General features: G+C 40.5%; 2 protein-coding genes across 3 annotated transcripts in view; both read right to left on the bottom strand.

Annotated features, from left to right (window-relative positions):
• PWP2 (PWP2 small subunit processome component) overlaps positions 1 to 5,434 on the bottom strand; it is a 28,823-nt gene extending 23,389 nt beyond the window's left edge. Inside the window, exons 1-4 of the mRNA XM_090061685.1 lie at positions 5,292 to 5,434; positions 3,149 to 3,261; positions 1,455 to 1,549; positions 993 to 1,092 (exon numbers count right to left, since the gene is read on the bottom strand). Of these exons, the coding sequence (XP_089917811.1) occupies positions 993 to 1,092; positions 1,455 to 1,549; positions 3,149 to 3,261; positions 5,292 to 5,309 (326 nt within the window). The 5' untranslated portion in view covers positions 5,310 to 5,434. The remainder of the gene's footprint in view (positions 1 to 992; positions 1,093 to 1,454; positions 1,550 to 3,148; positions 3,262 to 5,291) is intronic.
• Positions 5,435 to 6,576: 1,142 nt separating this feature from the next.
• The window catches only part of TRAPPC10 (trafficking protein particle complex subunit 10), an 87,674-nt gene continuing 69,245 nt past the window's right edge, over positions 6,577 to 25,005 (bottom strand). For both annotated transcript variants that reach the window (XM_090061666.1, XM_090061672.1), the window contains 9 exons: positions 20,468 to 20,609; positions 19,079 to 19,237; positions 17,048 to 17,277; positions 15,403 to 15,503; positions 14,718 to 14,844; positions 13,635 to 13,805; positions 11,889 to 12,066; positions 10,995 to 11,189; positions 6,577 to 9,793 (listed from right to left, as the gene is read on the bottom strand). In XM_090061666.1, the coding sequence (XP_089917792.1) occupies positions 9,555 to 9,793; positions 10,995 to 11,189; positions 11,889 to 12,066; positions 13,635 to 13,805; positions 14,718 to 14,844; positions 15,403 to 15,503; positions 17,048 to 17,277; positions 19,079 to 19,237; positions 20,468 to 20,609 (1,542 nt within the window). In that variant the 3' untranslated portion in view covers positions 6,577 to 9,554. The remainder of the gene's footprint in view (positions 9,794 to 10,994; positions 11,190 to 11,888; positions 12,067 to 13,634; positions 13,806 to 14,717; positions 14,845 to 15,402; positions 15,504 to 17,047; positions 17,278 to 19,078; positions 19,238 to 20,467; positions 20,610 to 25,005) is intronic.

The raw sequence follows: 25,005 nt of genomic DNA, 5'->3' as shown, positions 1-25,005 counted from the left end.
GTTGCCAGCAGACTGAAGGAAGTGATTCTCCCCTTCTGTTCGGCACTAGTAAGGCCACGTGTGGAGTACTGTGTCTAGTTTCCGGTCCCCTACTACAGAAGGATGTGGACAGATTGAAGAGAGTCCGATATAGAGCAACAAAAATGGTGAGGGGGCTGGGGCAACTGGGCTTATTCAGTATGGAGCAGAGAAGACTGAGGGGGGATTTGATAGAAACCTTTAAATACCTGAAAGTTGGTTACAAAGAAGATGGAGCTAGACTGTTCTTAGTGGTGGCAGACGACAGGAGGAACAATGGTTTCCAGTTGCAGCAAGGGAAGTTTAGGTTGGATATTTGGAAAAAAACTCTCACTGGGAAGATAATAAAGCACTGGAACAGGCTACCCAGAGAGACTGCATAATCTCCATCCTTAGATGGAGTAGACAACTTGTCTACTTAAGACTTGAGTAGACAAAGGCTTGTCTGGGATGATCTAGTTGGTGATGGTCTTGCTTTGAGTAGGGGATTGTACTAGATGACCTGTTGAGGGTCCTTTCTAACCTTAATTTTTTTTTATGATTCTATGATTTAAATTGCTCTTTTTCAAAATATTTTTCAAAGGCTCCATCTGTCTAGCCATCATTCCCCACACCTCCATCATCCATCCCGACCCTAGAATACTGTAGAAATTAAGTGTCAATATTGTAAAGTAACAGTATATGCATGTCTGTTAGACACCTGTGTATTATGGAATAGCATGAAACATGACAGGAAGTCAGGTTTAAGTTTCTAACACATAGCCCCACCAGACAAGTGTACTGGGAAAGAGAATGGTAAGAAACTGCAACATGCTGCCTCATACACACTCAGGTCTACAGAAACTGGTCCTGATCCAGCTTATGCATTCACTGGGTACCCTTCACACAACAGATTGTCATCAATTCCTTTTGGGTCTGTTTACATTAATTAGAGCCTGTTTTAGATTTTTCTTTTTAAATGTGATCCTACTTACTTGCCGTCAGGGGAGAAGCAGACGCTGTGCACTGGCTTCTGAAAGTGGAACTGATGTATTACTGACCTCATGATTAAGCTGACAAGCAGAGCAGCTCCCTCTGTAAGGAAGAAAGGAAGAGCTGAAAAATGACTTGCAGCAGATGCCACAGACAACAGACAATTTTTTTTTTTCCCAAACCAAGGGCTTTGGTAATCCTTTTTGTAAAACAGCTGAAACTGCAACATCCCAACATGAAGATGAACAAGATGCAAGCAGCTCTGGCCTGCTTCAGAAGCTCTGAAAGAGACCTTGATGCTTACAGAACTGAAGTTTCATCCCACCGCCGCTTGTTTACATTGGGCCAAGCTTTTGCCTACCTAATAGTGCAGGTGTTCCCGACAGACTGTGTTGCCATTATACTCCTGAAAGAACAACACCCCTCCCCCATACAATCCATCACCCCCCTACCCCTGCAAATACCTTCGTCAACAAGTATGGCAAGGCTTCCATCTGGAGACAGCCCCACACACGTCACGTTGAGCCGTGTTGCCACAGGGAACGTTTCTGACTTATTGCTGGAGGCAGAAGAAGGCAGACCAAACCATGTCAGGCACCTGATAGAACCGGGGGCACCGTAATTTTGCCCCACTCCGGCTGCTGGCTTCCCATGGCCCAGGGGAAAGGATGAGGGGAAAAGGAGAAGGGTCGCAATCCCCACACAGGGCCACAGCTAGGCAGTTGGTTACTGAGAAAAGGGGAAAGCTCGAGGCCAGATCCCAAAGCAGCCAGCCCACCTACCTAGGGCAGTCTTCCCTATCTGGCCTGCCACAACTTGGTTGTAAACTTGATCTATTAAGTGGGAGGCTGCCCATATTTTTTCCCAACGCCAGGGGCTCTACCAGTGGCTCCGAACCTTCCCTACACAGCAGCCTATGCCATACATAGTTTCATAGTTGGTAGGGTCAGAAGGGACCTGAACAGATCAAGTCTGACCCCCTGCCATGGGCAGGAAAGAATGCCGAGGTCAAACGACCCTGGCTAGGTGATTATCTACCCTCCTTTTGAAGACCCCCAAGATAGGAGTGAGCACCACTTCCTTTGGAAGTTGGTTCCAGATCCTAGCCACCCTGACTGTGAAGTACCACCTCCTGATATCTAGCCTGAATCTACTCTCAGTCAACTTATGGCCATTACTCCTGGTACTGCTTGGGGGAACAAGGACTCTCCCATTGCCTGCTGGTCCCCCTTGACCAGTTTATAGACAGCCACCAGATCCCCTCTCAGCCTTCTCTTGTGAAGGCTGAACAGGTTCAGGTTCCGTAGCCTGCCCTCGTAGGGCCTGCCTTGCTGCCCCTGACCATGCGAGTGGCCCTCCTCTGGACCCTCTTGATGCTGACCAAATCCCTCCTGAAGTGCAGTGCCCAGAACTGGACACAGTACTCCAACTGCGGCCTGACCAATATCACATAGAATGGGGGGGGAAATCACCTCCTTGGACCTGCTTGTGATGCATCTGTGGATGCATAACAAGGTGTGGTTAAGATGCCCTTACCTGCCTTTCACCAGGGAGGTTAGCAGTCCTGGCATTTAGTTGAAACTACCCAGCCATAGGCAGTCCCACCAGGCTCTCCTACCCTGGCAGGGTGATGTTTTAGGTCATGCCCAGGACCAGGAGCCTCCATGCCATCCACATAGCTCCTGCCCTTACCTCCAGGATGTTCCTGAGCCATAGCTCAGCCAGCTGATGTTTCTTTCATGGCCACTGGTAGCAAACTGCTGCCTCCCCCTATATAAGCTGGGTCCTAAAATGGCCACTCTAATCAGGCACCTGCCAGCTGCCTGCCTCAGCCTTTAAAGTGGCAAGCACCCAAAGGTGCGCTGCCACAGTTACCCAGAGACAGCAGCATCCCCATCACTGATTTTAAGGTGGACAGGTGCCCTGGGGACCCAGGCTTTTGCCTGGGTTTTACCACTCAGCCCCGGGGGGGCACTCCAGAGGTGGCATGGAGGTGCTCTCTCTTTCCCAACACACATTCCCTCTCCCCCTCCCCTCCCCACTTAAACAGGGATCCAGTGCAAGCCTGCCTGGGCCAGGGGCTGCATGGGGGCTGGTGGAGGGGCTTAAACCCCCACTGCCACCCCTGCAGCAGCCTGTGGGACAGGGCCACACTCACTCCTTGAGGTGGAAGAGGGTGACACGGTTGCCAACAGGGCTGAGGATGGCATCGCCATTGGGGGTGAAGCTCAGGTTCCCACGGCGATAGACAGCACCTAGCAGGTTGGAGAACTGGGGGAAAGGGAGGACAAATAGAGCCATTAGCAAGCAGCACTTTTTTTTTTTTAATTAAAAATACTCAAGATAAATATATATAAAACAAGAAAAACAAAACTACCACTCCGTATATCATTACAACTGAATGTAATATCCCAAAATCCTAATCTCCTCACCTAATCCTAATCCCATCTCCTAATCTTCTAATCCTAATATCATAGTAAAAAACATATATCACCTTACTTAAGAGATCACCCATAAAATACATACAAATACCTATATCTAACAAAAAGGACCATCATTACCAATCTTAAACAAACAAAACATATTCCTTTTAACCCACAGAGATTTTTTCCTTTATCTCCCCCTACAGTCCATAAACAACACATCCAATTTCCAACCCCCAAAACCCCCACATTCACATGGCTTTGTTCTGCCAACCTCCCTCTTGTGTATATATATATGAAATAACCAAGTCTCAATGTACAAACAAACCCAAGATAAAGCCAAACAAGAGGGAAAACAACTCTTCTTTAATCAATACTGCACATTACCCCACCTTTCCTTTTCCCATCTTCTTAACCATCACCCACCTTCCCACTTATATTAACAACCGTTTCCCATCTGCTTTTATACAAACAAAACCTGCCAGTCCACTTTTCCCCACAGCATTTCCATGTTCCTTCCTCCTCTATCTTCACATAACGCTTCACTTCTCAGTGCTACCTGTCGGCAGGCTCTACACTTCCACGTGGCAGATTTAACACATCACCCAAACCCTAATACTCTACTCTGAGATCCCCCGCTATACACAACCATTTCATCCCCGTTGTTTGAAAGAATCTCTGCACTTTTGCCCACACCTCGCTGGCGGAAGGGTGCTCCCAGTGCAAGTACTCCTGCCTCTTCCCCATTAGTTTCCTCTCTGACACTTTGCAGTCCTCAGTAACCCCCTGTATATTGAACAGCTCTCACCAGTAGTACCCTCCTCACCACTTTCCATACCATCTCCCTATGTTCCCCATTCAGTCATCTACCCAAAGTCCCTTTCCAAAACTTCCTCATCTGCTCAGTGCTCAAATCTCCCACCTCCATTAGCTTGTCATTTTCTTCATCCCACAGCTGCATTTGTGCCTTGATGAGGAAGAGTGTGACGCAGCTGCCCACAGGGCTGAAGATGGCATTGCCATTGGGGGCAAAGCTCCCTTTCATCACCCATCACTTTGTCATTATCACTCTGTTTCTTTCCTGGAAGCTCATTAAACCCACCCCTTGCTTTCATCACTGCCATTTCCTTGAACCCCTCTAAACGCAACCCAACTGGTGCGCCTGTAGAAATTTTCCGAGTCTCCTATAACTCAAAGGTATTTCCCACGCTCACCCTTTTTTCCACCCCACTCCATACACAGCATCACAGAACTGTATGACATGAGGATTGGAAGGTCACATCTAGTTCAGCCTCTTGCTCAAAGCAGGAGCAGCCTCAACAGTGTTGCCAACTCTCACAATTTTCTGTCATTCTTAAACTCTGCATTTTGGGAATGTGAAAAAAAGGAGCTCTTTATCTATGAATAGGAATATAGAGAAAATAAAGAGCAAAGTTCTGATGCCTAGCTTAATTAATGGAACATGAAGATGATGAAAAAACAGTGAATTAACATCAGTGAAGAGCGACTAGGAAGATGATAACGTGCTGGGAACGCCAAAAATCATGAGAGTTGACAATACTACAAAACGACATTCCACCTGCCCAAAACCGACAACTTCCCTCCTACACCTCCCCCTCGTCCACTGCATAAGTAAACCTTCCTCCTCCACCTGGAATCACCTCCACCCCACTGCCTCATCCAGCTCCTTCCTCCCTACCTGGTTCCCTCTTGCAAACAAACCCCATGCGCGCTTGTCCTGGCACCTTCCTTGCCTGAACCCCGCCCCCAACAAGACGTGTTGGAGACCTGGAAAAGCGCCCCCCAGCATGCTCCCCACTCGGTTCCCCCACGCCTCCCCCTTTAACGAGCAAGCGGCCGTTACGGCCCCTCCCTCACCCGGTAGGCGAACTTCATCCCGGCGCCAGGTCAGGTCCCGGCGCACGTGGAACGACACCAACACCCCCCCTCACATCAGCATCCACTTCCGGGTCATTTTCTGAAGGCGGCGGAAGTAAGCGGAGGTGGGGGAACCGTCGCTATTGCCCCCTAGGGTGTGGGAGGAGCAGGGGCAGCGGGGACTCGGAGTGCGCATGCACTCTGTCGCTACCGGAGGGGCGGGGCGGAGCGGAGCTGGCTCCCTCTGTTCCCCGCGCAGGCGCGTGTGGGGGATGGAAGGTGGGGCGGGGATAAAGCATTCAGTGCAACCATAAGAACCCCTTCGTAGGTAATGTGTGTACACATTTTGCAGCCCCACAGGTCGGCTTTAGTTCTAGCTAAAACCGTTTGCTGGGGTGTGGCAATTTTAATCTGCATGTACACTGACTCAGGTGTGCAACTGACTAAGAGCAAAGTGTTGAATGCACCGTCAAGGTACTCTAGAAGGCCGTATTGTGTATTAGCAATCCAGGTAACTTGATTATAGTGACTACATGACTCACAAGAACAGTATCTTGTAACTATTTTTGCTTAGCTCGTAGTGGCTTTTTAAATCTTAAAATATACTCTAGCACAGTGGTGCCCAACCTGTTTGTCCAGCAGTCACTGCCAGTTCATCTACAGGCTGGATCCAAGCTGCTGATCCCAATCCAGCACCCAGAGGAGGTAGAGCAGGACCCCATCCAGCCATGCAGAGGGGAATGGGGTCCAGCCTGGCCCCAATTCAGCCACACAACGGAACAGGGTTTGGCCCAGTCCCCACCTGAGCTGAGGGGGGGTGGAGAAAAGAGAGGGTACATGGCTCTTCTCCAACCCACCACAGGGGGTTTAGGAATTTGGAAGCAGGGGAGGGCAGCAGTATTGCCACTGTTCCCCCACCACCAAAATTTCCCCAACTTATGGGGAATTCTGCAGGTCAGATGTCAGGCCCATAGGCTACACCCAACCTGCAAGCTGACAGTTGAGCACCTCTGCTTTAGCAAATTAGTGCACATTTGAATAAAGCTGTACTCAGTACAAAGCTTTGCACTGATCTTAAACTGCATAGTATACTTTTGGGCACCTAGAGAAATTAAAAGACTTCTTAATATGTTAAGTGGAGAAAAGTGTGTGCTGTTCTGATGCACCACACTACCTGCAACCTCATTTTCAAAAGCCTAGATCTACTCTTGAACACATTAAATAATTTTGTTACCTAAACCGCAAAGGCTAGGTGAGAAATCATAGCAGCACAAACTGGTTTTCTTTTTAAAACATGTATATTTAGAATTATAATGCTTACATTTTCATTAAACAATCTTAATACAATTTGTGTTTAGTCTAACAATATATTACAGAACAATGTGAAAAATGATCTTTAATAATAAACCATGAAAAATGGAATTAATCATAATACCTGCAGTGTCAAAGTCACTAACTTGTCACCTTTTCCAGTCAAAGAATCCTAGCAGCCATCCATACTAAATGATGCTTTGGGTTTTATCCAGAATAAAATGAATTTCACAGAGAAAGGGCATTCCTTCACAGAAAGAAGCAGCAATAAAGATAAGGTTTTGTACTAGCAGATCTACTTACATTTTAACAACCTTGATCTAAGTCAAATAGTTAGCGTGATACACCATCTTAATTCATTCTCCAATTTCTTTTCCATTCTCATTCAGAGAGAATGGTTCTCTCTTTGCTTACACTCTCAGAACCTGATTTTTTTTTAAAAGAGAAACTTTCTGGAAATCCTTTCCTCATTATTTCTCTTTTATATCTTCATTGACAAATATTTAATAATGGGATAGTTTTCCTCTGTGGAGCATCTTGACAATAGGACATTATAGAACTGCAGGTAAAAAAGTCAATCTTATGTTAAGTGAACAATTTCCATATCAGAAGCAGGAAATAACCAAGGAGAGTTATAATTTTTCCAGTCACAGGTAAACCCGTGACATTCACAAAAATTACACCTTGGATTTTTCTTTACATTTGCTATATTTACATGTTTGACAAGTATCTATAAATATTTTAATTCTTTAAGTTACACATTTTAAATTTTGCTTCACAATTATTCTACATCCGCCAACTTTCCTAAACATAAAACCAACCTGTTTCCTCCATCTTATATGCAGAAGTCTTGCCTCTAAATAGTAATATCTAGGCTGTCATAGCAATGAGGAGTTAATTGTTTAAATGGAAGAGGAAAAACACAAACAAAATCACTCAAATGCTAATAAAAAAGCTCTCATCTGGGAACTCAAAAAACAAGTAGCTTACATTAATGTTCCAGGCCCTTGCTTCAGTAGACATCAGCGCAAATTAAGCTTGTTTAGTAGTTTAGGTGATATGATAACCTATGCTTTTCCCCCTCAGTAAGAAAAAACAAAACACACACAAACATCATTTGGAGGATTTATTCTCACACGTTGGTTGTGGTGACCCTTCTTCCATGAGTGTTAAAGAAACGATGGACTGTAGTTACCAAAAGGCTTCAAGTAGAAGTTTTGTGATGCTAAAGCAACTGCTACCTTCCAGTTTTAAAAGAAATTGAATGCATTTATTAAAATTTATATTATATGCAGTGTAGATCAATCACTTCTGGCAGATGTGGAAAAACCAATATGTATTTACTTCCTCCCTCTAAAAACAAAAAATAACAACATACTGATGATTACATTCTCCAAATCTGAGTGAATTCTAAAGCATAAAGAAAGAAGTGATGAACACACAAACTTACTGAAAGTTTGTACACGGAGAAAAACAAAAATACTTCAAGTGTCTGTAAATTCTGTTCTGTGCTCCCCCTTATTAAGAACCTATGGAAACAACTGCAGAGGTTTTTTGTTATTCCTTTAAGGCTCACATTGTAGAAGTTTCTGTCATTAAGAGGCCACATATCTGCTGGAATTATGCATCAGTTCACGCTGATTTTTTTTCTCCCCCCTCCAAAGACTTCACCAGTGAATTTCAGAGAAATACATTATATATATATATATACAAAAATACATAGCTTTTGAGAGCTGGAAAAGGTTTAAAACACTACACTTATTTACAAGCTGTGACTTTCACACCAATAAAAACACACATTTATTTTGTCCTTGATTTTTTGGTGCAACTTATACACAGACATTACATCAGTTAGTTTGGACTTTTTAAATAATCAACCATATGTACAATAAAATTTACAACTGAAAAATAATCAGTTGGTATGGTTATGACTGCAGTTTGCTGGACCAGAAGAGGTTCAATACTAGGACTTTAATCCTTCCCCATATGTAGACTGGAAATAGTCAAGTAATCTTTATTTTAAATTACATTATTTTTTCAGAAAACTCTAGAATCAAGGTGCAAAAGCATATGGCTCTGTACATACACAAAGCACGCACTAATTGGGGCTAGGGAGAAAACTATTTAAAGAGTCAAGCAAGTTAGTGTTTAGTAATACATTACATATCTGATCCAATACTAATAGTATTTCTCATTTTTTTAAATACCTGTTTGGAGGAAAAACCATGGTTGCATGAACACTTATTCCTAGCTTAACCACTTATGTGCCATGCCTCTGGTCATATCAAGGGTCATGTTTTGTTTTGTTTTTTAAAAAGGAGTATGAGAAATTAATGGGCTGCTATGTGGTATCCTTCTCAAGGGTCTAAATGTAATTCATATGTCCCAAGGCACAAAAGAGATTAAGCAAGTCTTCAAGAGGAAAAAAAATATAAAATCTTTTAGTTGCTGTGGGATTCAGAACCATGCACGCCAATCAGACGTTGAAAGCTATCCTGGTCCAGAAAACCAAACAGTCGTGTGACTGGAAAGGCACACACTTGAGTCATTAACAGCCACATTGCAAGGCTTACTGTATATGTCAACCTGAAAAAATTTTTGAGAACAGAAATCTAACTACTTTAAAAAACAGCAAATCTGAAGGCTGCTCAAGTTACATAAATAAAGGACCAATTACAGCAAGCATCTTTATCAGCAGGATGTGATCAAAGGGGAAAAACAGAAAATCATTGTACACAAACATACTGAAGTAGCAATATAAACTAGTGGACACAAGCTTCACTGTACATTTAAATTGTCTGAGGCTTCCATGGCCAGTAAGTGCTGAGATGCCATAAGTCTGGTTAGGGTTAGAATGTTACAATGAAGAATAAGCAGGTCACAATCCTTTAAAGTGCATTCACAGCCAGTCTTCAATGGTTTTTGTTTTTGTAATTTGTTTATACTGATCTGTCATGTGACACTGACTTCCAGAACATGGTCATCCTTGCTTGGAATGACAAGTATTTGCATGCCAGTGCTGGAGTTGAAAACCTGACCAGATGAAAAGGATTGTAGACGGGGCATCGGCAGACCTTTGTGTTCCCCACTAGTTGTTGAATGTATGCTGCCTCTGCTCCTTATGCTGCTGCTGTCAGCTTGATCATCCACATTCTTGTCCACAGATAAGTTATCATTTTCAATCCAGCTATCTGTGGGTGGATTAAAAAAAAAAATAGATTTATTCTATATAAACAACATAATTTAGTTAAAGCATTACACCTTTTTTATCTCTATAGCTACCTGTAGTTGGGATGATTTCCCCACCAAATCATTGCCCTTTATCATCCTCCTTGGTTATCCAAGTTGTGTGATTTTTATTTATTTTACATATAATTTTCCAACGCTACATTTTGGTAGTGCTCCCATCATTTCTCCCCCCTCCAATGAACGCCACCACTGCATTTTCGTTTCAGTAGTGGTGGTACTCACTGGGAAAAAATAATGCAAGTGGCAGGGTACACAAGACTCTATGTGGCTGTGATTTTACATGTATACCTGATTAGAGCTTGTGTAAATGCCAATCTGCCTAGACCTTGTATACTTTACTGTTCCCACCATTGGGAGATTTTTTTTTTTTAAAAAAAGGCTGAGGCAAACAAGAAAGTCAGTAATCTGTTTGCAATCTAACAGCATAGGATTTCATCTTTTGAGGACCATAATTAATTTGCAAGCGAAGCTCATTTAATTCCATTATAGCCAAATCCTAAAACAATCAATTAAAATAATTCTGCTCAACTTGACCCGCCCCACAGGTTAAGCTAGTTTCAATTTAATATTTCAAAGCAAAATACAATATTTTTGTTAAAGCAGCATCTTGATTTATGTTGCAAAAAACTATAATTCAAAATTCAAAATAAAACTAACAAAAAGAGCATATTTAGAATAGAATTACAGTATTTTCTCATATGCAACCCAAACTTTCCCCCCGAAAGTCAGCCTCCTAAAACTGGGCTGTGCATTTTAAGCAGGAAAGATGTTTTCTTCACTGGAAAAGCAGCAAGCCTAGAGACTCTGTGCCTGCCATGCAGCTGCTAAAATGACAGCCTCCCATGATAACCCTCTCATGGCCACAGCTGTTGGTTAAGCACTGTACTCTAAGCCAAGTGAGCTGTTGGTAGTATTTTGATGAGGATTGTGATGTTGAAACTACACTTTATTTACAAGAACTTTTATACAGAGAACTACTTACAGTAAAGAACTTGGTCTTACTGCTGCCTCTGCACTGGTCTGCAGCCTAACCAACTACTGCTTTCCAGTGTAAACCCCCATGCAACAGGAAAATGGGGAACACAGACTGCCATATCTACAAGTCACCAGTTTCTCTATGCCACACAGTTAAGACAACTTTACCAGCATCAAGTTGCATGGAGTGAGCAGAATGATGGGGGAGGTATTTATATAGTCGGACATCAGGAAATGGTAGGTATCCAGCAAAAAGTGGCATCACTTCCATGTGCACTTTGTGAGTTGCTCGGGCTGCTACAGGCATAGATATTACCCCAGAACTTTTCCCACAGACTGCCCAGTTACTGCTGTTGTCAACAACTGCAAAGGAGGGAGAAATTTGTCTTTGAAAAGAACACAGCTATGTTTATTTGTAAATATATGCATACACATTTTTATACCATAATAGTGCCCAGGAGTACAGGGCCTTTTTCTGCCCTGAGCAATGCAGAGTAAGAGACAGCTTCTCTGAAGTAACTGCAACTAAAACAGACAAGACAAAGGATGGGAGAAGAGATGGCCACAAACAGAGTGATGACATAAAGGTCAATTTTAATTCAATTTTCTCTTGTTCGGCATCTCTCCTCTCCTTTGCTTTTATTTACTAAAGGGTGGAGTAGGAGAAAAGCTAGAGATAGTAGTAGTAAAGCTGTAAGGTCAGAGATACAGCCCATTTGCAGAATATTCTGATAAACACCTGGGGAACATACTTGTGGCATTCATGTCCAAAGATACACTAAGGATATCTTCTACATCTTTAAAAAACAGGGCTCAAGAAAATATCTAACTAGTTTGAAAACTGAAACAATTTGTGCTCAATTTTAAAACAAAGATCAATGTAAAAATGAGACATTTGCAAACAACCAAGTTGGCAAATGTTTGAATATTCACTCATGTATACAATTCACAATTAAGATTACAGGAAAAATTGGCAGATAGCAATAAATTCTAAGATGGAAACAAAAGTTATGAGACTTGCATCATTCTGAAAAATTACAGGAGAAAAGTGAACATCCCTACCTTCATACATAAGTTTTGTTGTGCAGTATCCATCTGATTCTGTTAAGGCTTCATCTTTATCTACCTCTAAAAGGTCAGAAAGTCGGGTGATTGACACCTCCAAAGAGCAGAGTGAGCCTGTTTTACAATACTCTGCCCCCAACGGGGGGAAAATCTCAGCTTTCACATTATACAATGTCTGGCAGGAGGGAAAAAAGTAATGATCTGTAAATACTATATTTTTTTAATTTTTTTTAAACACAAAGCTAGCCAGCAGATTCAATGCAAGTCACAAATTCATATTTAATGGCCATACCCCACTACAATCAAACAGGTGGAAATTTGTTACAATGAGTGTAAAAAGTGTGCTTAAATTTCATTCTATAGAAAAACATTTTTAAAAACATGGTTTATTGTGACAATGATGCTGAATCCTTCCACCATGTTTCCTTTTTCCCCACCTGGAATCTCTTCTTTTCACTACTTTCTTGTCTTCCTATTCTAAGTCTGTTCCCCCTGGCTGCAACAAATTATTACTGCATTTTTTTAAATTTGTGTTTGCAAATATTTGACATTAGATATTCTTTGTTCATTGTAAGAACACACTGTTACAGGCACAAGGACTAAAAAGGCTTTTATCATACTAAATTTTTCATAGTAACACAAATTCTCTTTGGTAGGAATCCATTTAGCAATATGACTGTGGGCCATTAGCCACAGCCTAGAAATATCCTCTTTGCACTAACTTTTGTTGAAATGCAGGTGGAGTCTCATCACAAGATTAACGTAAGTAATGATTACTTTTTATAGTACTACTTTTAAACTCCAAACAGTACATGAAATGAAAAAGGGTATTTCACTGTTTTTGCCATCAAGATCCTTTAACAAATGTGACCATATTTTGAGAGTTAATTCTAAAGTTACTTACTACAAAATTTAGGGACTCCAGAAAGTTTTCTAAAAATGTACTATTGTGTTCATTAGCCTACTCTCCTTAGCTAAAATGAATAAGTCAAGACATCAGTGAAGACTAGGTACACTGAATGTGGGTAGACTACACTTGCACCTAAAACTATGTTCCAAGCCAGTTTACCCAAGTAGGTAAAGAACACAACATAATATTCTGAGAGCAGACTGTGCCTACTTCACCATTTAAATCCAGGAAAAGTTCATACATAGAACTTGCCAGTTTATCCTCAATGAAAAAAGAGAGGCCCACGTCTCAAAATTTAGAATAAAGGTTAAAGAACTTAGGTCAATGCCTTGTAATTTAAATTACATCTGGTCAGTAAACTTGCTAAGTGATCAGGTGAACAATTAATATAAAAACTGTGAAGGGAAAAATAAAGTATTTAAAATGAGAGCCAAAGAACACTTAAACAGTTCATAAAAATAATGAAAAACCTCAGTAGCTACAAGAGAAATGCCCGGTTTTTAAATAGAAAGCCAGAAAACAATTTAAAATAGGCTTTTTAGTCAAGGTGGTGTCAAGCCAGTAGCTCAGTACCCTTCTTCAGTCCAAGAATAATAGTGGGAGTCAATATATAGGGCAGGAAGCAAAGTATGGACAATTAATTTTATTATTAATGGTAATGATATGGCCTCTTCTTTGTTTTTATGGTTTTTACCACCTTGACAGTCTTCCAGTGCGGTGACATGAATACAGTATCTGCTAGTGATTTATCACCAGAAGTATAGTTAACAGAGACCTCAGCTTCTCATTTATCCTAATATGTACTATATATAGATTTAAAAAAATGTACTTACAAAAAAATTTTCCACTTGGAATTCATAAATGAATGGCTTCAGGGAGAAAGACTGCTCTTCAGAGGTAACCGGACAAAAGCTAAACAAGAACTGGCACTGCAAAGATGGGGGAAGCTCTTTCATCCACTTCAATTCCCATACAAAGAATACTGACTGCTTGCTGTATATGAGCTGAAAGAAAATTATTCATCCATACCATAAGAACAAGTCTTCCTACTGGAAGCATTTTAAACTGCTGGCCTACTGAAGTCAAATTTTTACTGAAATCTTATTATATACTACTTCCAGAGTTTATGCTTCTTTAGAGTTTATAAAATACATTATATACACAATATAATATAAATCCACAGAACTAAATCTACCATCTAACAGTTTTAATTTCTTCTTATCCCTCAGATAAGTATGCTAGGGCTTAATCGTGTTGGAATAAAAAGGAAAATAATTTCATGGTCAACATTAGCATTTCAGAAATGGTATCTTTTTAAGGAAAAATAAGCATAAGTAACCTGTTTATCAACAGTTAGGATTAAACATGTTTTTCAAGTGCAAGTTTGCACATCATTTTCCTGGATACCAAACAGCACTGTGTTCAAACCAAACAAAAGGAAGCTGAAACAAATTTCAGGCCTCTGCTTGGTGAATGTACCTTAATTTGTTTTTTTACACCTCAGCTGTTCTGGTTTTTGGTTATTCCTGAACAGACTCCTGTAAAACTCTGCTAAACTACATAGCGGCTTTGAAAGTGGTGCAAGAAGGGATTAGAAAAAGCCCCAAACAAACCGAGTAAATCAACTGTAATTCTTGTTAAGACAATTTTGGGCCTGCAAAGGTAAATTTATTATAGTAAGCAGCCTACCTTCTAAGGTACCCTTAATAGTTGACAGTTGTTCTGACACACTGTGCAATAATTACAACCTTCTGACTTTGTGGATCTGGGTGTGTCAGTCTCTGATTCCCTTACACAGTTCATATTCCTGGGTGATAACAATTTTAGCAATGCAAGCACCAAATTTGAAAGAGTCCAAATGTACTGTGGAGTGCTCATCTTATTCCCCAGACTTAAGAATTAATAAACCACATTACCTGTTGAGATTCAGAATTCAGAGGTACCAGCTGTAGATCTGTGCAATTACCAGAATTTTTTAGATTGCTCTCCGAAAGCTCGAAGCAAAGCTCTGACATATTCTGTACACACACTTGTACATATTTCCTAAAAATAAGCAAATTAAAAATAAAATGAAAATTGTATACCAACTTTGGCTTTGACGTGAATTCCAATATTTAAACAATTTAATCAGTACTACCAAGTTTTTTTTCCCTAACTGCATACCTCAAGCAAGATTAGAAACAATGGCCAGTATATATTGCATTTCTTTCCTTGTCTACTCAGTAGTTGTAATCTACAAGTCTGCAAAAGCAGGGCTACAATACACTTAATTTTCTACACAGATTTGTTTTTACTGTCTCAACTGAAATAAGAGCAAAAGGTGGACCAGGTTAGCTTATGTCTGTGTGACTAAACTATACTACCGATCTGCATTTGTTCTATTGCTGATGGTGTGGGAGGGAAAAAGGCACAAACCTTCAGGTGGGTATTTTATAAAAGATGGCAAAAAAAAAAAAACCCCCACCATCTTACAAAACCACCATCAACTTACAAAATCAACCCCACACACACCTTGACGATGACACACAGAATATCAATGGAATATTAACTTCTACAATTTGCAGGGGGAAAGAGACCATAAATATTTTACAAGCACATTACCGTTTGCCAGCTGACAGTAAGGAATGTTTGGCATTAAAGGGTATACTGAATGTTAATGCAATAATGGTGGAGTAGATTGACCAAGGACAATCGATGGTTACCTGGAGAAACAGAAACAAAAGATCTCATTTGTGCTGTTCAACTGCAGATTTAAGTTTGCCATTTTCCAAACATCCAAAGACTTATTGGAAAACTTTGATCTTGATCAGTGAAATTGAATGCATCCAAAAAAGAAAAAAACACCCTTTTATTTCAAACAAAAATCCAAAGAGAACTGGAGGTCTGAGGTGTATTGTTGCTGTTTTGGCATGAAAAGCAGACTTACAGCTTTGTTTCTCTCTAATTCCAACTCCTAAGCTAGTGTATCTGGGGAACCTATTACTTCACACGAGACTGAAGGCTGGCAAATATCAACAGCATCTTACTGCAGTAATTGGAAACTTTTTTCCAATATCAAAATAAATTATAATGGTAACATAACCAATAACCATACGCATGCTGTAATGGGTGACAGACTTGTATTATAAACTTGAAGCACAGAGGTTCAAGGCAAGTGCTTTTCCTGAACTGATTGCCAATTTTTCCCAAACATATAAACAAACTGTATGCCAATTAAGTGAAACAATACTCTTTATACAAGTCCATAAGCTTCTTTATATAAGTCGATTCTTCATCACACCTACCATTTATGAAACCCAAAACAACCCCTGCCTTCTGCCACCCTGCTCTCCAAACACTACAATTTGTGAAGAAGCTCACCCATCCACAATTTATTTAACAGACTGTCATCCTTCACATGGCCATCATAGCATACTGTGCTGATTTTTAGTTACAAAAATAAAGTGAAAACATGAAACAGAACCATTCAATTAACTCTGTGCCATTTCAGGAAATGGTGTTAATGATTCAGCAAGGACACATTCTCTCTTAGCTAATAGGGAAGCAATATCCCAGTAGGGTGCAGGCATGCAGTGCAGACAGAGCGTCTATCTGATGAAATCAGGAGAAACTATAATTACTGGTGTTACTTATGACCAAATTCTTACTTGGCTTGTGGACACAATATCTGGATAGGACATAGTGTCCTGAACTGGCAAGTATTTGGTGATGGAGAACCATTCATGTGTTCAGCACAGTGTACCTTTCGGTGCATACTTTTGATGATCTGTACATCTCTGCTTATTTTCTATAGTTTGACTTGCATTTACACCCCTTAAGTTGCCAGATGCTTATACTGAAGGCAGGGTAGATATGCACCTTACAGACCAAGAGCATAAGCTTTCATGAACTCAAGCTCACTCAGTGGAAGCTTATGCTCTGGGTATATACCATGTTTACTCAACTCCAAGACAAAGTCTCCCCCCTCCATTCAACATGGGGAGGGGGAGGAACTCTTCATCTTGGATTAGAGTATAAAGAGTGGGGAGAAGAGGGGTGGGGGCAGGCAGCCCCTGCAGCTACAGCTCCAACCCTGACAGAGCCACTGCCCCCTACTGCCCTCCTGCCTCACTTCAAACTAACATTTGAATGTTAAGAGAGGTAGCAAAACTAGCTACCTCTCTTTGCTCATAGATGCTTACATTTTAATCTATATAAGACCTTGGTCATTCATTTACTTATTAATAAAAGAAACATGTCACCTTACTTTTTGGTCAACTGTTGCCATACAGTTGTCTGCTTTCTGCTTCTCTTTGCTTTTTCTGTGCAGGTCTTTATTTATCAGATTTTCTCTTTCCATTGCAACTACTGGAGCTGATGGCAAATACATAACTTCTAGTTCAAATTCAATCACGTGATATGCAGGAGCCATTGGCAGCGCAATGCTTGTGATCTTTTCAGAAGATTGGATCGTTAGTGTTGACTGCGAAACTCTCTCTACAACAGTGTGAGTAACGAGAGAAAAGTAGTTTTAGACTCAAATCTTTCCTCTGCTGTCTCCATTTTTATTCTCCAATTATTAAATTATAAAGCCATACACTGAACAATTAGAAATACCTTCTCAGATTTAACTGGAACCCTAAACTTAAAGGTATCTGTAGTATCTAAGAGCTATATCTGTGCAGATGATGCTTATAAGGCTACCCTGTAGAGCTCAACAGTGACTTCCCGTGATAAAGCCTGATCTCACACTATGGAGGACACAGACTGAAACCTGCCTTGGTACTCCAACTCCAGTGTTCAAGAAAACACTGATATTAGTCATAAGGGGTTATATAAAGATAACTCCTCACATAATAAAGAAATATTCCTCACATATAAAGTATGTCCACCTGTCAAATTTAGCATTCCCTAATTACTGCTTGTCTCACACCACTTCTTACATCATTCTTTTCATTTCAGAAAAAACTTACATTACTAATAATATGAGGCTGTGTACAGACATTAGTAAGAATTAGTATTTTAGTAACATACTGCAATACAGCATTACACTCAATGAGACTATACACCTTACTTGTAATCTCTCCCCTATTTGGACTATTAAATCCATTTATGCTTATACATATAAGCTTCAGAAGCTTTGGAAGAAGACTGAGAAGACTACCAGAGCTTTGGGACAAGCTGGGATATCACCTACTTAAACAAAAAACTATGGCTACTGAAAAGCAAATATTTTCATTTTCTTGGGCACTAACATTATTTGTAGCATGTAACCATTCTTTTAAAGTGAAATAATAAATCTACATTTGTTACAGTACAGCCTGAGTATTGGTAATGCCTCACACAGGCAATGCAAAAAGTAAATCACAATTCACTTGGGAATCCCTCACTATTCCTCAGCTATGCCCAAGAACACTGGCCTCTACTCAGAGGGTGTGTTTACATGTGCCCCTGACTGCATTTGGTACTCCAGTCATTTAGTACTTGCTTTGCAGTCCCGACAGCAGTTATTTTTAGATGCTACGGCGACATAGCTTGTCACTACAGCAATGTAGCACTGGCACCACGGTTTCTGCCTGCTAATGTTTTTTACTACAGTGAGGCAGCATCTCATGTAGATGCTCCCAGAGAGCCAAGACAAATAACAGATGGAATAAGCTTTCAGTTCATCTTAAAGGAGAACAACTGCCTCAAGAACTCAACCACTCACAATGAAAGCTTAATTCACAGGTGATGGAGGCTTGAAAGAAAACTCAAAGTATGCCAAGTTAGAGCTAGATAGGATGAGGCAAACCCTGTAACGTGAATGAACTACCATGTCTGATAAAAGATGATCTACTGAAAAGAAAGATCGTTGTACTTGCTACTAGACTTCCTTTGTTGTGCAGCCCCACATAGGAACACTACTAGAAGTCATCTGTTAAGCAAATTACATTTTCCAGTGATTAGCCAATGGTGTATAAAATAAGCCCTCTCAGAGTATATTTAGTCTTCACTATAGTGACAAAAAAAAAACCACACCTGAAAAATCTAAAATGAACTGATCACATCTACAAGCTATTTCCAAAAACAGAGATGGCAGGGATGGACTGAGACTTTCTAGAAGCTTACGTGCACAGAATTACGAGTTGCAGTCTAAAGCATACCTAATTGATGATGGTCACTGAATATTATGGCAGTCCTGTTCTTAAGTTTCAGAAACCACTACGCTGATATGCACTGCTATACGTAATATTTTAGAGGATTCCTGCATTTTCAGATTGGTTACAGATCATTAAATGCTGGCTTTGTTGCTCACCCCTGGTATTGGAATAGATCGCTGCCTTGCTCTCTGGATGGTACAAAATAGGCATGGCATCAGCATTACTAAGTTGTAGAGTATCGCCATTCTTCATGGTATAATGGCCAGTAGTCACGGTGAATTTCACCTTCTGAGGAATACCAGCCAAAAGGCTGTCTAAATAAAATCAAAACAAACATTGTTAGTTTATCCCAGCCCTCTTATTAATACGGCTAAAGTTGTCTGTTAAAAGTTATCTGTAGATATCTACAAATAAAATATATTTTTTTACTTGGGCATGTTCATTTTGAAGTCATCCAAAAACATAAGGAGTCTCAGCCACTCAGTTTGGGGCAATTTGCTCTTTATCTGAGAACAAAGTCAGCCACTGCAGTGAGTCTGGCTCATGTAGACATATACCGAAGCATAAACTATCTAGTTTGTGTTCTACTAGTAGTAGAGCTGTCAGAACAATTTGGTGTAGCAGTGAGCCACCCAAAAATTTTCCCAACTTCTTGGACAGGCTAGATGGTGCACACTATGCTCTATCCTGCTACCAGTACCTGAGCTACCTAGTTTAAAGCTAGTTCCGACATGTCTACATTAACTGCAGTGACAATATCCCCAAAGTGTTTGCAATCAAGGAAGTTCAGTTGAGAATATGCTCTCAGAAACAGGCAAATTAAGCTTTTAAGATATTCCTCTGAGAAAGTTTTCCCACAATAATCCGAATAGGGGGGTGGCAGGGAGAGCTGTGGGAAGAAAGGGAAAACTAATGCCTTATAAAAGAGTAGAACCTAAGAACAGCCTCTTATACAAGAGAAGATAATTAAGCAGATAACTTCACAAACCCTTCTAGGGATTTCACCAGTAAAATCTCTCATACCTGGAAAGTTTTCAAACATTGTGATGGCAAGACCTGTATTAGATAATTATTACTCTCTCTAAATTCAATAGAAATATTCCATATTGATTTTAAGAACATTAGATCAGGACCTCTCTATTGACTTCTCTAAATGCCAAAAGATTAGCAGTGGCACAAAGCAATCAGTAAGAGAATCAGAGTCAATGATGCCCTTAGATCAATATTCAAGTCTCCTAATCAACAGCATCCAGTGATGCAGAATCATACTCCAGTTAATCATTTGAAACCACATAAACATTCCTCACAACTAATCCAGACTCTGAAATGAGCCAGTACTTGCTGTCATTTAATTTCAAGAATGCAACTGATAATTTGAGGAACAGTCAGATATAAATTTCATTCTCACTATAAGTTTAAAAAAAGCGAGGGCCATAAAAGAGCAAGGTAACTCATTTTAGAGTAAATGAAAAATGAAGTACACATCATGCAGTGAGAAGGCAAAACTGACATCAACACAGTCCAAGCATTCCAAGTCTACCTACCTGTCAATGGCTCCACTTTTAATTGAGGCTCTTGAGAATACACATCATACTGCACGATTGGGTAAATATGAGGAAGGACAAACTGCACTTTTCCCACTGACATGCACAGCTGCCTGAGTGTGTACGTCCCAGGTTCTTTGGCCTTTGAAGAGAAAATATTTTTTAAAGTGGAGGTTTCTCAAAGCTAGCAATTATGACTTCACATTTCTAGAGTAAAACCTCTCTTTTCAATGAACTTATAACAGTTGGGGGAAAAAATTCTAAGCCCATTAAGTCCATCCTTGTAGAGATTAATAGAAATTAGAAGTGAAAGAAAACATTTCGTGGATTCTTAAGAGATCCCTTTTTTCTTTTTTTTCAAATAAATATCTATTGAAATGTTTTCAACAAAGGGCCCGCTTACTAAGGTGCAGCTGTAGGAACGTTACCCATTTGATTTGGGAACAAATGTACAGAAATATCAAGCTTTGTTGATTCAAATAGACAAAGAGTTATTTGAAGGACCTATCAGAGCAGTCACAGTCTACAGTGTTTTATGTATTTATATCTATGTTTTAGATGCATTGAGATGTAAGTTATACCCATTATTATGGTTTTTACCAGACAGTGATAAGAGTGTTAGTTTCCCTGGCATGAATAAAAACCCACAAAGTCTGAGTTAGGCACAGCCTTTAATCAAGGTATGCACACACTGGTTTCTCTCACTTTTCCCCTTCCTTCATAGAGGCACCCATGCCTGAGTAATACATTTATCTCAAAGTATCCCAATTCTTCAACAAAATGTGGGATACTTTATATTTATAATTGGCAGGGCCCAGATGGGAGGAGATGGGACAGGATGGGATGGGACACTATAAAAAAAGAAAGCTGTACATTAGTACATATGCTTTCAGATGATATCTGTTCAATTCTTGATGTGGTCTGTCTTAGCAGCCTTTTTGAAACATCTGGGAACGGGAAGGTTGTTTCCCTTTCTGCCTCCTCTTTCCCTCACCACTCTTCCTGTGAGGAGGCTTCTTACTTAATAGCGCAGAGAGTGTATAGATATTTGTTAGTATTATTCTGCTCTTATGGCAGAATTGAACTTTTGGGAAAAGTGGAAAGAAAACCTTAAAGAGCTGAAATGATCCACCTATTTATCCCTCAAAAAAAGAACTAGAGCACTTGAACACCCAAATGGTGTCATGCTAACAGGAAAAAAAAAAAATGTTAGCCTCTCAGAGATCTACAGTATTTTGAACACGGCTTTTCCAAATTACTTTGTATAATGTTTAAGAAAATTTGGCAAAGATATATTATCTGTTCCATATCACACTATATCAGTTGTGAAAGCAACAAATACACAGTTGTATCTGTAACTCAAAGCACTAAAATACACAGTCACAGTGAACATGTCACAGACAGTGAAAATTCAACTTTTCATCTAGAACTCAGCGGTACTGTTACTTGCTTTACATTACCAATCCCAAAGCCTTATCAGTTTATTAACTTACTTCGGTTGTAAATATGCATTAATGCTTTTGCCTATTATCTACTAAGGTAATGATAGATTTCATATAATTTAAATCACAACCAATTTTTAGCAGCCAAAGCAGAAATAATCTCCATAACACTTGGACAAGTACAAGTACATTTAAGGAGGTTCATTCTGTAAGCTGGCTAAAGGAATCACTGCAAAGTTGGCTTGATATGTTAACGGCCAGCTAAAGATTCTCCCCTGGGCTAATTCCCTCTACATCCCATATGAAGGTAGACATTTCCTGTCCTTCGTTAGTGCAACTGAATGCTGTATCTACAAACATAAGAGAACTATTTCTGTAATCCTTTCTTATTTCTTTCACCTCTTACATAACCTAGCAAAAGAGATGTCAACATCTCAAAATACTGTGTTATTTTAAAGTCCAATATAGCCAACGTATTTTAAGGAAGCTACGACTCTGCTATCTAAGTAATGTGACATTGCTGAGGAAGTTCTAGAAACTGAAATTCTCTCAAGAGAAAGTAGTGTTTGCTTTGTGCAACTCTAAAGGAAGCTGGGATTTCTTCATGCTAATGGATCATAATTTCCTTTTAATGTTCCCTTACTAGGGGGAGAGACTGCAAAATTAAAGAGAAAATAGGCTGTCCTTCCTACAATAATGACCATAAGAAATGTATGCCTGTACTGTGAAGATCTATCTAAACAATTTCAAATCGTAAATTATATGTTCATTTATATTACATCTTGAAGCAATCTCCTGAACTGTAGAAGCAGCCTTACTGACAATGCCAAAGAGATCATGTACATTAAGCCCCTAAAAGCCTTCTCCTCATCAGATTCTTTAGCCTTGGATCCAATTTTATATTTACATTCAGTTATATTTGCAGCGGTCAGTCTTCTAAAACCCCATTCTGTAGTCTCCATCCACATGACCCATATTCTGTGGGAACAGTCTTCTGCTCCCTCCTAGGAGGTATTAAAAAAACAAAACAACCCCTAATGATTAGGTCCACAGGCAGTGCAAGGATCACACAGATGCCAAGGGTCAGGTAAAGCCCCTGCTGTACCAACATGAACTCCCATCTTCAGTAGGTTGAGCTCTACCCATACAAGCTGGCACAGTGGCAGCCTACTCCACAGTGAGCATCTATAATGCTTCCTACTGCAGGAACGTAAAAAAGAAAGGCAGAGAGCAGAATAAGCTTGCATTTACTAACAGGCTTCACAGAAAATGTCACAGTTTGAGATAGAGACAGACAATAAGAAAAAAGGGCAACAGAAATGTGAAAGATTTAAAATCACAAGAGAAGTGGAAGAAATGAAATATGCACTGAGAACACTGGAAGAAATTTCATGACTAGCATTGCTAACCTTCTGGTTCTTAGGCATCACCCACATACCTAAACTTGATGCTCCTTCTCAGGCATTTCTATATAAAACTTTGCAAAGTTAAGTACCAACAAGTTAGGAAATGCCAAAACTAAAGTGTGGGGTTTATAAATACAAAAATCAGTTTTTCTTCACAATACCCTTTCCCCCTTCACTTTGCATCTTTTCCTTGTACTTTCTTGCCTCATTCTTTGTTCACTGCATACCATCCAGATGCTGTGCTGAATATAGCTCTCTCTTTTTAGCACTGTTCTTCCTATAGCAGCACCCCTCAGTTCGGAAATTACCCTAACCAACATTAACAAGGACACCTCTCTAAGCAGGTATGGAGCACTTGGAGGGTTTTTGTTTGTACTGAAGCACACAAGGGCCATGTCCACATGGGCAGGGCTATGCACACAAAGAGCAGCAGCACAAATTTGTGCCACCACTTTGTACCCCAGTATAGCCTGCTCCCCTGTCTCAAGGCACCCTGCGCCCCAGCCAGCTGGTCTGTGGCTGGCTGGGCCACAGGGTGCCTCAGTGCAGGGGCTCCACACTGAAGCCCATGCTGAGGCACACAGAGACGGAGAAGCAGCCAGCCCAGGGCTGCCTACTTCCCCTCTTGAGGCACCCCATAACCCAGCCAGCCAGGGAGCAGCTGGCTAGGGCACAGTAACACGGCACGGGGGCTCCACAGTACAGGGAGATGGGATCTCTGCATTTGTCCCAGTGCTTGCCACTTCGGTGGGGGTTGCACTGCTTTTTTTCCCCCCCAGGGCTTTTTTTTTTTTTGCTACCAGAAAATCCCAGTAGCAAACTTTGGCTTTGTGTTGCAAGTTAGCAGTGCATTGATTAACGTGCAACTTGTGCGGTTTGTGGTGCTGCAAAGAGGTTTGCCTGCATGTCTGGATCCAGCCAAGGTGATTAAAGCTAAAGATTTGCAGAAGTCCATGCACTGAGTGCCCAAAACGGAGAAGCCTATTTTTCAGAATACCTAGCATTTTGTATAAGTATTTTAAAATCTTTAAAACACTGTGCAGTTACTTCTGAGGGGATGTGGATTGGGAGAAGTGTGTCTAAGTTACCGCACCCACTTTATGACAGATTTTTAGACGAATGGGTAGCACTTTCAGTCCTCATATGGTTATCCCATGGGTCCATAGTGCCTTACTGCTAGAAGGCATGTTTCCACTACAAAGGCACTAGAACCACAATTCTACCTGCAGTTATGAGTGCTTCGAATGTCTGAAAGTCAGGCCCAATTAGTCAAGCAGGACACCCAAAAATAAAGCACACGGGAATAAACAACCTTACGTAATAATTGTGCTGTAAACAACTTCCCACCATCAAAACCACAAGGACATAAAACAGTGGCAGGGCCAGAAATACAACCCCATTCTCCTAGGCAGGCACCCATTTGTCTTAACAGCATTATTTCTCTTCTTGCAGGTCCCTGCTTAATTCACTACACACCATGCATCCTCTGCAGTGAAAAAGCCAGGGTCCTGTGAGGAAAAAAAAAAAAAAAAAAAAAAGAAGAAGAGGTATGCAATACAGGCAACCCCCGCTTAACGGTCCTAATTGGTTCCGGAAAAACTGAGCATTAAACGGAACCGTGTTAAGCGAAAATCATTTCCCCATTGGGATTAATGTAAATAAAAATAATTGGTGACTACTGCTTCTTACT

This window comes from Crocodylus siamensis, chromosome 1 (genome assembly GCF_052110815.1).
Source record: "Crocodylus siamensis isolate JL-2025a chromosome 1, ASM5211081v1, whole genome shotgun sequence".
Classification (NCBI taxonomy): Eukaryota; Metazoa; Chordata; order Crocodylia; family Crocodylidae; genus Crocodylus; species Crocodylus siamensis.
The sequence above is the reverse complement of the archived record's forward strand: the minus strand, read 5'-3'. Positions and strand labels throughout refer to the sequence as shown.